Source organism: Eulemur rufifrons, chromosome 28, assembly GCF_041146395.1.
Source record: "Eulemur rufifrons isolate Redbay chromosome 28, OSU_ERuf_1, whole genome shotgun sequence".
NCBI lineage: Eukaryota > Metazoa > Chordata > Mammalia > Primates > Lemuridae > Eulemur > Eulemur rufifrons.
Genome location: NC_091010.1, coordinates 60,529,297 through 60,544,899, shown reverse-complemented (window position 1 = coordinate 60,544,899; position 15,603 = coordinate 60,529,297). Strand labels below are relative to the sequence as shown.

At 35.0% G+C, this 15,603-nt stretch overlaps 1 protein-coding gene across 1 annotated transcript in view; it reads left to right on the top strand.

Moving 5' to 3' along the window:
* Window positions 1-15,179, top strand: part of RAB11FIP2 (RAB11 family interacting protein 2) — a 37,735-nt gene extending 22,556 nt beyond the window's left edge. Inside the window, 2 exon segments of the mRNA XM_069460454.1 lie at window positions 8,951-8,996; window positions 14,850-15,179. Coding sequence (XP_069316555.1) covers window positions 8,951-8,996; window positions 14,850-15,077 — 274 coding nt within the window. The 3' untranslated portion in view covers window positions 15,078-15,179.
* The last annotated feature ends 424 nt before the right edge of the window (window positions 15,180-15,603 follow it).

The window sequence follows — 15,603 nt, the reverse complement described above, 5'->3', positions numbered from 1 at the left end:
GCCAGAGGTGCCTCTCCCCCACCCTCATGGTAGAGCCACCTCTGCCCAGGTTGTCCTCTCCCTCTCCTCACAGGCAAAGGCTGATGAAGGCTTCTCGGTTGGTCTTGATCACACAACCTGTGCCGAGTCTGGCCCTGCCAAGGGGGCTGGTGCCTTGCTCGCATCACTCCTTCCCAGTTTCACTGTTTTGCTTCTAAATAAGCAGGACTTGATCACAAAAAAAGAGAAAGAAGATGACGAGTAGTGGATACATGGCAGACAGTGGGCCAGGGTCTGCTCAGAACAACAGGCTAAACAGCACAACTTCATCAAGTGACAGTTTTCCCAAAGATTTAGGGGGAAAAGATTCTTTTTATATCAGAAGATACATGATTATATCATAAAGTGCAAAAATTTACCCAGATGTCTAAATTAAACTTGAGATGTCAAAGAAATTTTATGCCTGTTGCTGGATTTCTACTTCTCATGTATTAGGAGTACTGAAGAGAAAAATGTTTACTAAGCTTAGTTTTAATGGAATGGAGAACTTTTGGAATCAGTAGGATTTATATTTGAAAATTTGTGAATTGTTTGACTATCTTTGAAATAATTATTTCTGTTCTTCACCAAGAGAAAATAGTAAGTTAAACCTGATTGAATATTATATTCTTGGTGAACCATGCCTTAATTTCATAGATATCTTTAAATCTTCAAGTTTAGGACTTTTGCCAACAACATTATTATTCATCCGTGATCTTTGGTGTCACTGACCACAATTTTTAATTGTCTTGCCTCTGAGATCTCATAAAAGATACCCTGTGAGAATATTAATAAGTAAATTACTGTTAATCCCCATAGGCATTTATGTATTAGGTTCTGTTTTGTCATCCAGGTGTTTACTGTACATACCCAGTCCCAGGAGACAACATGTAGTATTTTAATCTGTCATATCATTAATTCGATTTGGTACAGAGTTCTTTGCTTTTTTCTAAAAAGAAAGAAAAAAATTACTGAGTTTCACCTTGCCTCTTAAGCTTTATTCGCATATGTAATAAGCATAATTGAAATGTGCTAAAGATTGTGTTTACTAGTGGAATCCCTCTTCAGGCACTTCATCTATTTAGAGCTTTGAAAAGAGGATTATTAAAGAACATTTTTAAAACTCCTTTAACATGTAACCTCTGTGGAATAAATAACTGTTTTCAAGATTTACCAGAAAAATCTCCAATTAATTTGTATTGTGGTCAAATACCCATCTTTGTAGACCTGGTTGGAATACTGGGTAAACTAGCTAATTGAATTGATTTTATTGGAAGTCCACCAATTTGAAAACTTACGTCAATTCTTACTGACTATTGTACATATTGGAATAATTCTTCCTATCTTAAAAAGAACCGAAAATTACTAACATACTATCAGATTTAGATATAAGTAATCTTTGTTATTCAGGAAAACGATTTCATTTTCTCTGCTCTTTGGGGACTTGATATCTTGTTGGTAGAACTTGTTTTGCCCTACCATTGATGGACTCAGTCAACTATTAGCCCAATTTTTACAAATTTTTATTAAGCATTGGTTATTTATTCAGCATACATTGTGAAGCATCTGCTATGCTGGCACTGTGTCACATGATAGGACTAAAAAGATGAACGAGATGTGATTCCTTCCTTCCAGTGGCTTACAGTAAAACGAGATGGGGAACCTGGGGGGTTAAGATGGATACACAGAAGGCAAACTTTTATCCCTTATATTTGAATAGCACTTTTGTCAAACAAAACATTTTCATAATCATTTCTTTTAACCCTCTTTTGATCCTAATTCTGTGAAATAGGTGGTATCATTTCTGTTTCTTAAATTATGAAATTTAGAGCAGTTAAGTAGATTGTACCTGGGTACTAGGTGGTGGGCATAAGTCTAGAAAGATAAATTGGGTAAAATCCAATGGGCTTTGAAAGCCAGGCTAAGAAATTTTGTCATTATTCAGGAGGAAGTTGGAAGCCAAAAGTTTTTTGACAGATTAATAATGAGGTTAGACTTGAGCTTGAGAAAGCCACATTCAGCATGCGTGGAGGCTGTTGCCGTGGTCTATGCAGAAGGCAACTTGGTCTGATGATAGAAAGGTAGCAGTGAAAATGAGCATTGAGGAAACAAGGAGAGATCCGTGGCTGGAGGCTGAATGGGGAGAATCCGGCAGCTTATTTAGGAGGCATGTACGCTGAAGACTAGAGTGAAGGGTATCTCTGAGGCTTCACCTTGGGTGCCCAGCAGACTGATTTTACCAGAGGGAGGAAAACCAACAGAACTGATCTAAGGGACAAGATGATGATTGGTTTGGGACATGTTAAGTTTCAGGTACAGGTGGGATATTCAATCTGAGACTCTTACCAGGCATTTGTAAACATGGTATTATAAAGGATAAAGAGATTGTGGTTGAAGAGAAAAGATTCTGTAGTCATCCATCCATGTTGTGATGGTAGCTGCTAGTCGGAGAGTATGACATCACCCAGGTAGAGCAGAGAAAGGACTGAAAACAATCTTAAGAAATATCCAGTGTTTCCCACCTAAGGGTGAAAAGAGGAAGATGACAAGGAAAAGGAGTAATTGGAAATGTAGGAGAAAATTTAGGCTACTAGATGTCACAGAAGAGTGAGTCCCAAAAAGAAGGAACAGTCATTTGGCATCAAATGGAGCTGAGGGTTAAGGAGAGTGAGGTGATTGGCTTAGTAAAAATAGTTTGCTGATGACTTTCATCAGAGAGGCAATGAGTATTGGTGGTGGGAATGTGTTTCAGATTATAGAAGGTGAGTGAGTAAAAGTGACAAAGTCAGCAAGGCTTACTTGGGAGGGTTTAAAGATTGGCAAGATAAAAAATGATAGAATTTGCAGGAGTTAATGGGCTGTCAGTGTGCTCTGGTGAGAAAGGTGAGTAAATACAAGTGGATTGGGAGACAATTGGGATGAAAGTGGGAATCCATAAGCAGGTCCCATGGGAGCGAGGAGTGGAAGAATCAGTGGTGCAGTTTCTCAGATGGGAGTTTGGTTTTATGAGATTTTACAGTGAGTAACTGTATCCCACTTTATTGATTATTATTCATTTGGAAACATGAAATTCTGTTTGTGAAAATGTGTTATAAATTATAAGGCATTGTGTAAATAAATATGAGGTGGTACTATTCGAATCCAAGTCACTTTAAGTAATTATACCATTTCAAATACTGTAGGAGCAATGAATTTTTAAAAATACAATCCTAACTTGAAAATAATTTTGAACACAAAGTGCTCTAGCTCTGTGAATATTTGTTGTTAAATGAAGGCCGTGAGTTTTTGTGGCCAGCAGTGAATTATTATTTACAAAGTAGGAGACTATATATTTTGAGAAGAAAAAAAGTAATGTTAAATAGTTATGGAGCATAAGCCAGAGATTAAAGGGAAAAGGAAGCTGTAGATAATTCATGTAAATGATTATGATATATTGGTTTTCTTTGTTTATTCTTTATTTCTAATAGAGAAATAGAACAAACCTTTGTCCTTAGCTATTTTATATTATTAAGTGAATAATTTATGGCATTTATTGTATATTGTATCAGTTAAGTGTCCTAGCAGGAAACGGATGACAAGTTCAAAATGGATCATTAAAGAAAGTTTAGTGAAGAGATGTAGTCAGAATTAAGGACATTAAGAAAGGATAGTGAAGCACCAGGGACCAGTAATGTCTAGAAGGTACTGCTGTGCTTAAGAGTGAGGGAACAGCTATAGCTGTGGCTGTGGCTGCGTGTAGAGATGTTGCTTGTAAAACAGTAGCCCAGCAGGAAGGGACTGAGGTGGTGGTGGGATGGGGCCAGACTGCCTAAGACTTTTCTTAATCATTTCTGGTTGGAAGAATCCTCAGGAAATTGTAGGCTCTTTGAAACCAGCCAACCCTAAGTTCGCAGTAGAACTGAGCAGTTCAGAGCACCTTGGTGGAAGAATTCAAAGCTATGCCTAAGAGCTCAAACTCTGGAGTTTAGCTGCTTCCTTTTGTATCCTGCCTCTGCCCCTTAATAATTGTGTTTCTCTGGTAAGCTTTTTAACATCGCTGTGCCTGTTCACTCGCCTATAAAGGAAAATAAAAATAGCACTCACTTCATGGGATTATTACAGGATTAAGTGAGTTAACATGTCAGGTGCTCAGAAAGGTGCCTGGTACCATGGTTAAAGTGTGGTAAATACCAGCTGCTGTTAGGACTAATGTCATCGTCATTCTGTACTTCATTATTGATGAAGTATAGACGAACTATAAATGGGGAATTTCTCTTTTCCTCTTTTCAGACTCATTAAAGGTTTTATGTTACATTATGTGTTCAGGTCTCAGTATATACCCCTTCCAACTGCCTTTGTCACAGAAGCGAAGCCCCAGGTCTCTAGAGCCCACTTTCTCAGTTAAACAAGATCAATAGGATACTCTCCTTAGAAAATAATTAATGTCAGAAGTTCTTCTATGATACTTTGGAGTCATACATATTTCTCATACACAATAAGTCACCAGCTGGGGTTCAAGAAAGTTACGCGTCTCCTGCCCCCACCCTCCCCTTTCCCTCCCCCACACCCCTCCCAGCCAGGGGCACACCTCCTGGATTTTGTACCTAACTTGAATTCACTTATTAAATGCAAAATGGGTCAAGCTATAGGCCAGAATGAACTTTGCTTTATAATTTTAGCAGTAATGGAGTTTGGAAGGAGATATTCTGCAAGATGTAATAATACTTTAGTAATACTTGCTTTTAAATGCCTTCCAAGGAGCCTTTAAGTGTTGTTGTATGTGACTTCTTCCTTAAAAATTTAAAATCCTAAAGCTAGGAATTTACACAGTTTGCATTGTCTTATAGTAACACTTTTAGCCAGTTTTAATAGATCTTTGTTCTTTTGTGGGTTATTTTGTCTATATAAGTACTGTACACGTTTCCACTCTGGATAGTTTCTTTCCCTTCTTAGGTATTCTTGTTCCAAACGAATGTATGTATGTTTAAAAAAGAGAAACACAAGGAAAAAGAAAAACACTTTGATCACTGCCAAATGCCATAGTGATTACTTCAATAATCAGTTTTATTACTTATAAAGATTAGTTTGTTTTTCTGGCCTGTATATGGAAGACTAGACCATAGCACAAATTGAAGAACAATTTCAGTTTCTCACCAATTTACTCCTTATTTCTTTACTCATTATTTATTTTAACTTCAAGGTAAATTAATAAGTGATGTTATATAAGATACTGAGTCCTTGAAATATAATATTTGAAAACTATTAATTTCAAATTTAAGAATCAGTATACTTGGAAAAATTCTTTGAAATTTGAAAATATCATAGAATAAAAATATTCAAGCTTTTGCCTAAAAACTTCAGAATGTTAAGGTGTAAAACATTTTTTCAGTTTAAAATATTTTTTTAAATACTAACGTGAAATACTGTTATCAGTTTAAAAGTTACTTTAAAATCCTCTGTCACCTCCAAACTCCTTCAGTTCTGATTTTTAAAGTTAAATTTTTTAAATTCTGGAGTTCCATTTTATGTAGACTTCTTTTTCAGTGTGAGCTTATCTTAAGTTTATTGTATACCTAATTAAAAACACCATTTTCCTTAACCTGTCAACAGCTCAGTTGAGCAGTCAGGCTGTATTATTCGATATCTTGTCTGACATGAGGACAGCAGTCCAAAGAGAAAGATATCGCAGATTGGTGCCACACTTTGATAAATAGAGACATTTTATTTTTCACCAGGCTAATTCAATCCAGTTCACTTAACTCTTTTTTCCCTGTAAGGACAGATCAAAAAAGGCAGCCATGAATGACTGAGTTCGTAGTGAGTTTGACACTTAGTGTGTGAATATAAAGCAGACCACATGGGAGGGGTTCTGCCTTTAGATTTCAGACAGTCCCCAAGACAAGAGCCCTCTCACTCTGATCTGCACCATGGGGAGCTGGAGAGAGTGGCTCAGATGGCTCAGTGACACTCAGGTGGAATGGGAAGTAGCTGGGGTTCACTACCCTACACACCCTTCCCCTTACAGTTGCAGCCATTTAAACTGAGGCATTCGTAAGAACTGTCAGACATTTTTTGGGTGGTCGGGAGTTTCATTTTAGTTTTATAAGATAAAGTGATTGGATATACTACGTACTGTTTTGTGATTTTGATAAAATCTTTGTCCTAAATGCCTGTTCCTTAGAAGCCCTTATTACAATAAATATAACAACAGTATTTCTGTTTCTTAGTACAATGATTTCTTCCTGAGACATACTGAAATTTATACAGTCACAATATTGTTCATTCTCAAGAATGTAATGGGATGGATTATGCTACCAAACGTGAAATATTTAAATAATATTTACGAGAGAAGATTAGCATTGTCAAAAGATTGCCTCCTGCTGCATAGATTGGGCCTAAGGTTTTCATCTTTTGCATCAGAACCCTTTAAGGACTCTTCCCACCCAGCTGCCTGGTACACCAGTCTCTTCCCTGTCCTGCTGTCTAGCAGCCCCAGGCCATGCCGTATGTCTGCAGGGCCCTCCTTGTCTACCTGCCAAAGCTATCCTTCATGTAATTTTAAAGCCTGCGTTTTCTATGAATTAGGCATTCCTTGACTAATTGCCGTGATAGAACATTTCTTTTCTCTCTGTGGTCTAAAAATTTCATTATCGAGTGCTCTCCCCCTACCTCCCACAACTATAGCTCTGTCGTGTGCCTTCTCCAAATGAGGTGATGTTTACTCTCTGATGAATCTATGTGGCCTATATGTTCAGGCTTCTGCAGTACAGCTGGTGCTCACTAAATAGATCTGTATACAGAGAATGGAGCTAGAGCCACGCGGCACAGTTAGGAGGACAGATTCTAGAGCCAGACAGTACTACCAGTTACCAGCTAAATGACCACATGAAAGTTACCTGACCTCTCTGTGATTTGTTCTCTTATTTTTAAAATGCAAATGTAGATGATATGAAGATATGGGACCATATGACTCCCTTAAGGATCATGAAGATTAAATGAGTTAATTTTGGTAAAATGCTTAGGACAGTGTCTGGCACACATTAAGTGCTGTGTAAATGTTTATGAAATAAAATGATTTATTAAACATGTTCTATATGCTAGTCACGATGCTAAGCATTTTGCATGTTGTTAACTCATCGAATCTTCACAGTAGTCTCGTGGTAGATACTGTTGCCATCCCATTTTACAGATGAGGGAACTGAGACACAATCAAGTAACTTGTTCAAGGTCACACAGCAAGTACAGGGCAGAACCAAGATTTGAATTCACACCAGCTGGCTCCAGGGCCCTCAACTACTTCTCTGGTCTAAGCATCTTGGTATACTGTCAGACCTGAGTGTAAATCATTTTGTTTTTGAGAATGTCATAGTCACATGGAAAGAGATGTAGCAGAATGTGTTGCTTGGCCTGTTAGAAACATGCTGTGAGATAATGGGGCAAAATAGATAAGTCCCACTGGACCCTGTGTCGGCTACCTTGGATTGAAAATCAGAGAGGATGCAAACCACATGTTAACAGCTGCTACCATGGCACTTCAGACCGAGATGAACATATGAGAATGGCTTTTTTGATTTTGTTTTTGTCGTTTTCTTTTGAGCCACTCTTTTGTTGGGCTCTTGAGGCTTTGCTGATATGGCGATTCTAGTCCAGCACCATGCAGAACACCATAAAGATGGTGAGATACAGGGAGTGAGAAAATGTGCTGGACACATAGGCCTGTAAATGGTGTATGTAGGTATTTAAAACATGTTTGTCTTGTCTGCTGTGTCAACCAGCTCTACTAGAATACTAAATTTACCCAGAGGAATTCTAGCTTAAAAAGTCAGCAACCAGTTCGGAAAGCTAGTAACTTCAAATTTTAGTCATAACTAAAGAAATCTTGGCTACGTGGAAAATTCTCTTGAGGAAATGCTCTTGTACATGTGTGTATGCCTTGTATATTTTACAGCTTAGGATGTGTACATGTCATTATAGATATTTTACAAACATCATACCCAGCATCCAGACTTTTTGTCACACAATCAAAAGTTTTAAAAGTGAATTTCTTAAATCTTCAGAGGATCCCAATTACTTTGCTGATCGTGTAGAAATAATGAAAAAATATATATTTTACAGTTGTTGTTTTGTGTGTGAAATAAAAAGGTTCCTGGGACAGTAATGCTTTGCAAAAGGTTCTAAAGGCTAATAGTCTTAAGTGCTGGGTAAAAATTAAACTTGAATACTGCCGATGAAATATTTACTCATCAGATGGCTTTGAAGTTTAGCTTCTTTTTGGTTGCTGTCCCCTTTCTAATGGACATGTTTCAAAGAAGAAAATGGTTATAGCATTCAGCTGTGATGTTTTCTTCTTCCCTGCATGGAAGAAATCTGTTTTGTTTTGGTCCATTTTGGCATTTAAATTTTGAAGACTAGCTACTTAGAAATCACATTAATGACAGAAATGGTTCCTACAATTCTGAATTCATTCTCGTTGACAGGGTAATATTTGAAAGTTAATTTTTCTAATACCTGTAGCATCTTAAAGATTGCTTTAATTCCTTTATTCTACAATCTCTCTAATCTAAATTTACTTAATTCTCCCTAGTGTTATGTCAGGGGCCTAAGATGACTGTGTGTGTATAAAATGAGCAATATGTTATAAAAATTAGTTTTATAAAATATCTTGCTAAAATCGCTATGTTTAAAGATGTTTAGGAACTACATATTTATCTCTTCAGTTTTGATAACCGAAAGATTTCCTTCAGAGTTTAAAATTGTAGATGATTTCTGAATGCTGAGTAAATATTGTGTTTTTTATTTTTCCTACAGCTTGGATTAAATTTCATTCATCTCAGTAATTTAGGACTTTAGATATTTTTATTGCAATCTTGGTTAAAAAGGTTTTATTTTTGTGTTTCCTCCCACATAGACTATGACACACTTTTAACATTTATGTTTGTGTTTTATTACTTAGTTTTCATATGAATCCGACATGCAATGAAGACCTCAGGAAAATCCCGGTAAGTTACTCAGGGGGTTACAGAATTACCAAAGAACAAGCCAGTTTGTAAAAATGCCTTCATCTTCTTGAATATCTCAGTCACCTAAGTATTGTAGGTTAGCATGGTAATTTTGAGAGAAAGAAAGAAAGTGAAATTCAGACTTTGTCTTTAATATACAATAGGGTGTGACTTCTGTGTATGATCTGCAAGTAAACATTACAGTTATAATTGAAGCCAATTTAGATTATATGTATTCTACAGGCTGTTTTGAAATTAATATGAAAGCTGTATGTGTCAAGTTCAGCATAATAGTTATGAAATAAGAGCATGTGGAAAGACTTTTGTTGTTGGGACAAGGATTGAAAAAAGAAGAAAGCTGCTTGTTAATATTCAACAATAGGAAAAGTGTCCTGGCAAGAGTTCTAGATAACCAGGAAAGTATTTGAAAGAACAAATACTTTAGGACACTTATCTTCTTCGGCAGGACAAAACCCAATACGTTAACAGGGTTGGTAGCGACCTGCTAAATCAACTCATGCATTTTGCAAGGATTATTCAGATAATCTTAACTTCATTGTATTGTTATTTGAAGTCCAGTGTTGAATCTCTATTCAGAGCTCCATTGAATCTGTAATCAATTTTAAATATATTAAACATAGAGAATAAGTTACTTTACAAAAATATGGGCAAATGTTCTTGGTAGAAAACTAAATTCTCACTGGATAACAGATATAGAGCCTTTATTCCAAAAGGCTGGTTGTTGCTATTTCAACCATCTGTCCTTATGTGTGTGATCCAGATGTATAATAAGAAATTTTTTAAGTGATCGCATATTACGATTTTCTAGGATGTGATATGCCTAGAAGAAGGCAACATGGGTTTAGGATTTATTTAATAAACCATTCTAAATGCAGTTGTTTGTCTTTAAAATTATAGAAAATGTTAGAGAAGCACAGGACTCTGTACCGTTTTTGCTGTTTTATGTAAATGGTTTGTAAGTTTTGATGTTTCGTAAATTCTCAAGTCTTTATAATAATGGCAGTCTGGCAAGAAATGTCAGAAAATATGAAGTCAGCCTTTGATCAGATAGTAAAATGAATTCTGTCAGGCAGTTTCTTAATCTCAAACAAAATGCAACATCAAAAAATCGATTTAATGTGTAGCTATTGTTTATTAAGTAACCTTAATTACAATTTCGATGTGCTTGTAAATGTACTTTTCCAAATCTTGTAATTTATTGCTGTAAAAGCATCCTTAGAATTCTTTAAAGAAATAAAATGTGAAAATTGTTTTAGTTAAAGGATTTAAAGGTGATAAAAGAATCCTTGATGTGTGATTATTTTTCTCTGGAATACTAACTATTCTAAATGACAGTTAAAGGATTACTAGGTGTTGTTAATTTACTGCAAGATACAATTAAGAGGAGAAAGCTCATCCTTGTACTGATCATTGTGGAAGAAAAGTATTTGAACAATTTTTATGTTGAAGATTATAAGATGTTTGAAGTAATTTACATTAAGTTCTCCAATAATAGCCATCCACCAAGTTATTTTTTCCCCTTCTAGACATAGTATTTTGTAATTAAGTTTGTATATCTTCTATGCTAGTGCCAACACCTGTCTGTGAAAGCACAGTGTTTAAACAGGAGCAGTAGCCAGTTGAAAGGGCAGTGTGAGCTCTTTAAGGCCTAATTAAGAACTGAAAGGGAGATGAAGGGAGTAGGACAAAAGATGTGAAAGTAGCTGAGATGATATTCCCAGAGCAAAGTTCCTCATTAGAACAATAATGAGATGATCAGAGAATGCCAAGCCTTCATCTCTCTCTCTCTCTCCCCTCTAGTTGCCTTGGATGTCAGTTAGTACCCCACCAATATTTGGTTACCAGGACAACCTTTCTTTAAATTTCCAGTTGAGTCCTGAACATTTGCTTTTGTTTAAATTTAAATATTGTAAAAAATGTACATTTCCTAGTTTAAAAGGCTAGACTGTGTGTAAAGTAAAAATGGATCACTAGTAATTCTCAAAGTCCTATGCACAACTGTATTATTTAAAATTCTGGATTAAAAAAACTTCATGTAACAATTCTATTATTCTCTCACCCAGCCTACATTTTCTTATATCTGCATATGGACATTTTTAAACAGAGTTAGGGTAGGAATGAGAAAAGATTGGCTGTGAAAGGGGAAGAAAGAAGAAAAATTTACATTAAATTTCAAAATAAGAAGACATCTTAAAAACATATGTGCTGTCTATAAGGAGTACTGTAGGAAAAAATATTGAGTACTTAGGAGTCTCATTGTAGGTTGTATTTGGTCCTGACCAGTTTGGAGACTTCTTAAATTTTAGGGTTTTTTTCCAAGAATAATAATAAAAGTATCTTTTAAAAAATAATTTTTATATTTGCCTGAGAGTTTTCCTCTTTAAGCAAAATTTTTGTAACCAGAAAATATTTTAATTTTCAATTGTTTATATTAATCTTTATTATTTTATTTGGAGTTATATCAACAAACAGAAGGATAGGTATATATTTATTGAGTATATCAGTTGATTTAATAATCTTATGCCTAAAATTAGAAAGTTTAATGGTTTTCAAATATGGGATAAAATCTGGAACTAAGCATGAAACTGTTTTTAATTATTTTGTATTCTTTTCCAGAATATAGTTTATAGTACATGTGTTTCTAAGATGTTTTCTTGCTCAGAACTTGATGCAGAAATTTGGGGTAAAATTTTCCCTTAAAAGGACAAATGGGAAATTTATTGAAAAGACTAGTAATGTATTTCCAAGAGATCTATGTACACATTAGTGTGAGATCATTGTGAGGGAAAAAATAAGCCAATAATAATGTATCTGTATATTCTAGATTATGGCTATAAAGAATTGAACAATAGTCTCACATAATGATTGATTATTTTGAGAGATTAAATTGGTAGATTAATTTATATTATGGCCTTAATTTATATTTTTTTGACATGTCTTATCAGAATCTTTAGAGATATGTTAAAAAAATGTTTTTAACTACATTAACTGGTAGTTAACTAGTATAGTGTTAAAATATAAGAGTGCAAATAATTTTTTAACTGTATATCATCACTTAATTAGTTTGGAGAAATCAGCTCATATATGTATAATTTCATTAAGATTAGAGAGATTCAAACAGATGCTATTATGTTAAATTAAAAAAGCATAAAGCAGTCAACTAATCAGTAATGAATCCCATTTAGTTTAATTTCATTAATCCCTGCAATTCTCACAAGAACTCCCATTTTTCAGTAAATGTTTTATTAGAACAATGAAATCACATTAGTTGGACTTTATTACTTATAAAAAATGCAGTTCAGAAAAATCAATTTGTAGACCAGACAGTTTTAAGGCTGAAAGAGACCATGGGGAACTTCTCATTTATCAGATAAGGAAAGTGAGACCTTTGGTTTCTGTCTCAAATTTATGCAGAACTCTTTGGGTCAAAGTAAGAACTTTAGCTTATTTTTTAACAAATTTCAAAAATATACTTTATGCTATGCCTTATCTTTACTATGGAAAACTGCTTAATATACTAAATGTTTTATAGGAATGTAGTTAAGAAATTAATATGTTGTATATCTCTAAACTCCTCATTACCAATTAAATAAACTAGTCACTGTGTGAGTACCTATGTGTGTGTAGATTTACTCTTGTAAAAGATTAAGTGATCTGAGAGAGAAGAGAATAAAAAGTAAACTAAACACTTATTTCTAGAATTGTCCTTTAATGGTTTTAGAACAATATTAGAAATGGTTTTAGGGACAAAGGTGATATAAAGTTATATCTGTTGCCAGCTTCTAATGCTAAAATAAAATAAGTTGTTTTAGATATATCTTATAAAATTTAAACTCACTTCACTTTAGTATCCTCTCTGTTCATTCTTATTAACTCTTGTTTTTAATATTTCAATAGCCCTGTGACTAATCTCAGCCCCTCCAAAGATCTTACCCACTGTTACCATTTTAATTTTTATGGACTGTAGCTTTAATCATGTCATTCCTCTGTTTAGACTTTAAATGGCTTCCTATTTGCCATAGCAAAAGTCTAAAAATTCTTAATAATAACATTTAGCATCCTTGGTGGTCTGTTTTCAAACTTACCATTTCAGCCCCTCTCTGCTCCCTATCCTGTACCGTATTTTCCGTGCTCCACCTATTACCTGTTATCCACCACTGTGCCTTGAACCTCGTTTCCTCTTTTGAACAGGCAGAGCCCAGTGCTGGAAATGCCCATTATGCATTTCTGCCTCTGCGTACTCTTTGAAGTCCTAGTGCAAGCTGTATCTTCTCCACAAAGCCTGAGAGTCTACGGAAATGGAGTTTTTCAATCTTGATTTTTTTTTGTTTATCCTGGAGAAGGAGTCATGCTTCAGTGACCCAAACATCAAATGGCTATCTGTACTGAACCTTCTGTTTCTCCAGTGCTGGCAAAGTCATGGCTGGGGCTGGGGCATGAGTTAAACTTTGGCTTTACTGATGAAAACTCTTAGATACGTAACACAGTTAAAGTAGATCCTAAAAATGGGGAAAGACAAATTTAATTCCTAGGGAGAAAGAAGAAATAAAGGTCATTCTGCATTCACCAGTCCACATTTCCCATCCTTCACTGAATAGATTAGGTATTACTTGTCCTTAAGAGCAAGAAAACCAACTTCCTCAATGTTTTAATTGATTTTCCTAAAGCCAAATGGAAATGTTTTGAAAGAAAGTGATGAAAATCATTTTAAGTTGTTGGACATAGTGATAGAACTATGTTTTAAAAAGCAGAAAAATTGCTAAGCTGTATTTGGAAACTATTTTACAGAATGAAAAATCTAAATGCTACATACTATAAATAAAAGACAATGTTAACAGTGCCTTCTTGATTAAATTCCTGAGAAATATTTTTTCTTTAGCTTTTGATGTCACATTAATATTAGAATGCTGTGTAATAAAAATGAATTAAATCAAATGTCTTTTTCTTTCTTTTTTGGTTATATGTTCGCTTATGCCTAAAATTAGAATTTTAAAGTCATCAATTAGAATAAAGTTAACAACATAAGTAAGTGAAATGGTAGAGAATGCAAATATACTAGCCATAAGTATTAACATGGTTATAGTTGAACTCTTGAGTTTCCTGATAACCAGGACAAAAAGGAAAATAAAATAAGTTAGTTGTTATTACTAGGAGGAGGAAATAGACCCGTTACTCGGGAAAGAAAAAGCTCTGCTTGCTTCTAAATTAAAACAGAAGTTACAAGAGAGTGGGTGAGTGAGTGGGGATAAAAACAAAAACAGAAGTTACTCCCATGGGGCCTGTAAGGCGGCTCATTGATTTAATTCCAAGTGCTTTCAACATTTCATAGCAAATCAGAGAAGCAGATTTGATATTAATTTTATTGCTGCTTGTAGTCATCTTCAATAAAAAGCCACAGGTATAACATTAAGCCACCGTTCAGTGGAAGCAGTTCCATGAGGACGCATGTCCAAATGTGTAGTTTTCAATAGCTTCCTATAGTTGCTTCAAGTTAATTCTTAGAGATCTTTAGTTTTAATCTATTTTAGTTATATTAAAGAACATTTCATCTCTTAATTTAGTCTTAAATTATATGGTCAGTCCTTGATATTAGGAAACTGTCCACAAAGTAAAAAAGGGTTATAGAATTTAGAGTTATAATCAAGGCTTTGGTGCATCTGCCCTAGTCCTTGCCTCAGAGTTGGCTGCCCAGTCCGTGAACCCTCACATTAGCTAAGGGTAGAGAAAAACTTCATCAGGCTTTGAAAAACCAAAAGTTGAAGTTCTAAATAATAACTATTGTTTGGCCCTGATACTGTATCTACTAAAACGACAGTCTTTATCCTGTTCTAGGACAGCAACCCTTTTGATGCCACTGCGGGATATCGTAGTCTGACCTACGAGGAGGTACTACAGGAGCTAGTGAAACACAAAGAACTCCTCAGGAGGAAAGACACCCACATCCGGGAACTCGAGGACTACATCGACAACCTCCTTGTAAGGGTGATGGAAGAAACGCCCAGTATTCTCAGAGTGCCATACGAGCCATCCAGGAAAGCTGGCAAGTTCTCCAATAGTTAATAAAGCCAGTTGTACTGCATTATAATTGGAAAAAGAAAGAGAGAGAAAGAAGGAAAAACTTGTTACTGAAAGAGACTACACTATGAGGTTTCATTTCATACTCTCCTTCATTGTGAAAAATAATTTTACCCGTAAATATTATTAAATAGCAGGGACTATCAAGAGTGACCTTTGAAGCAAGCTAAATTAAAAATGGGCCAGATTCTCGATGAATAAACAGTTCCTTAGGATTCACTTAGGTGCTGGTGCTGGCCCACTAATCTGCCATAGGCCTAGAAATATCTTCAGAAGTACATGAGTTATTCCTCAGGAATAGATTTTTCATAAAGCAGAACTGATACTGTGGTTGGTTTCTCAGAAGTCAATTTGTAGACATATTTAGTGTCAGAAATACTGCTCATTATAAACACTACTGAAAATACAGTTCATATTTTATATACATATATATGTACATGAATATATGTTCATGTATCTTGTATATAAAATACAGGCATATACCTCATATATACATGTGTTTTTAGAACAT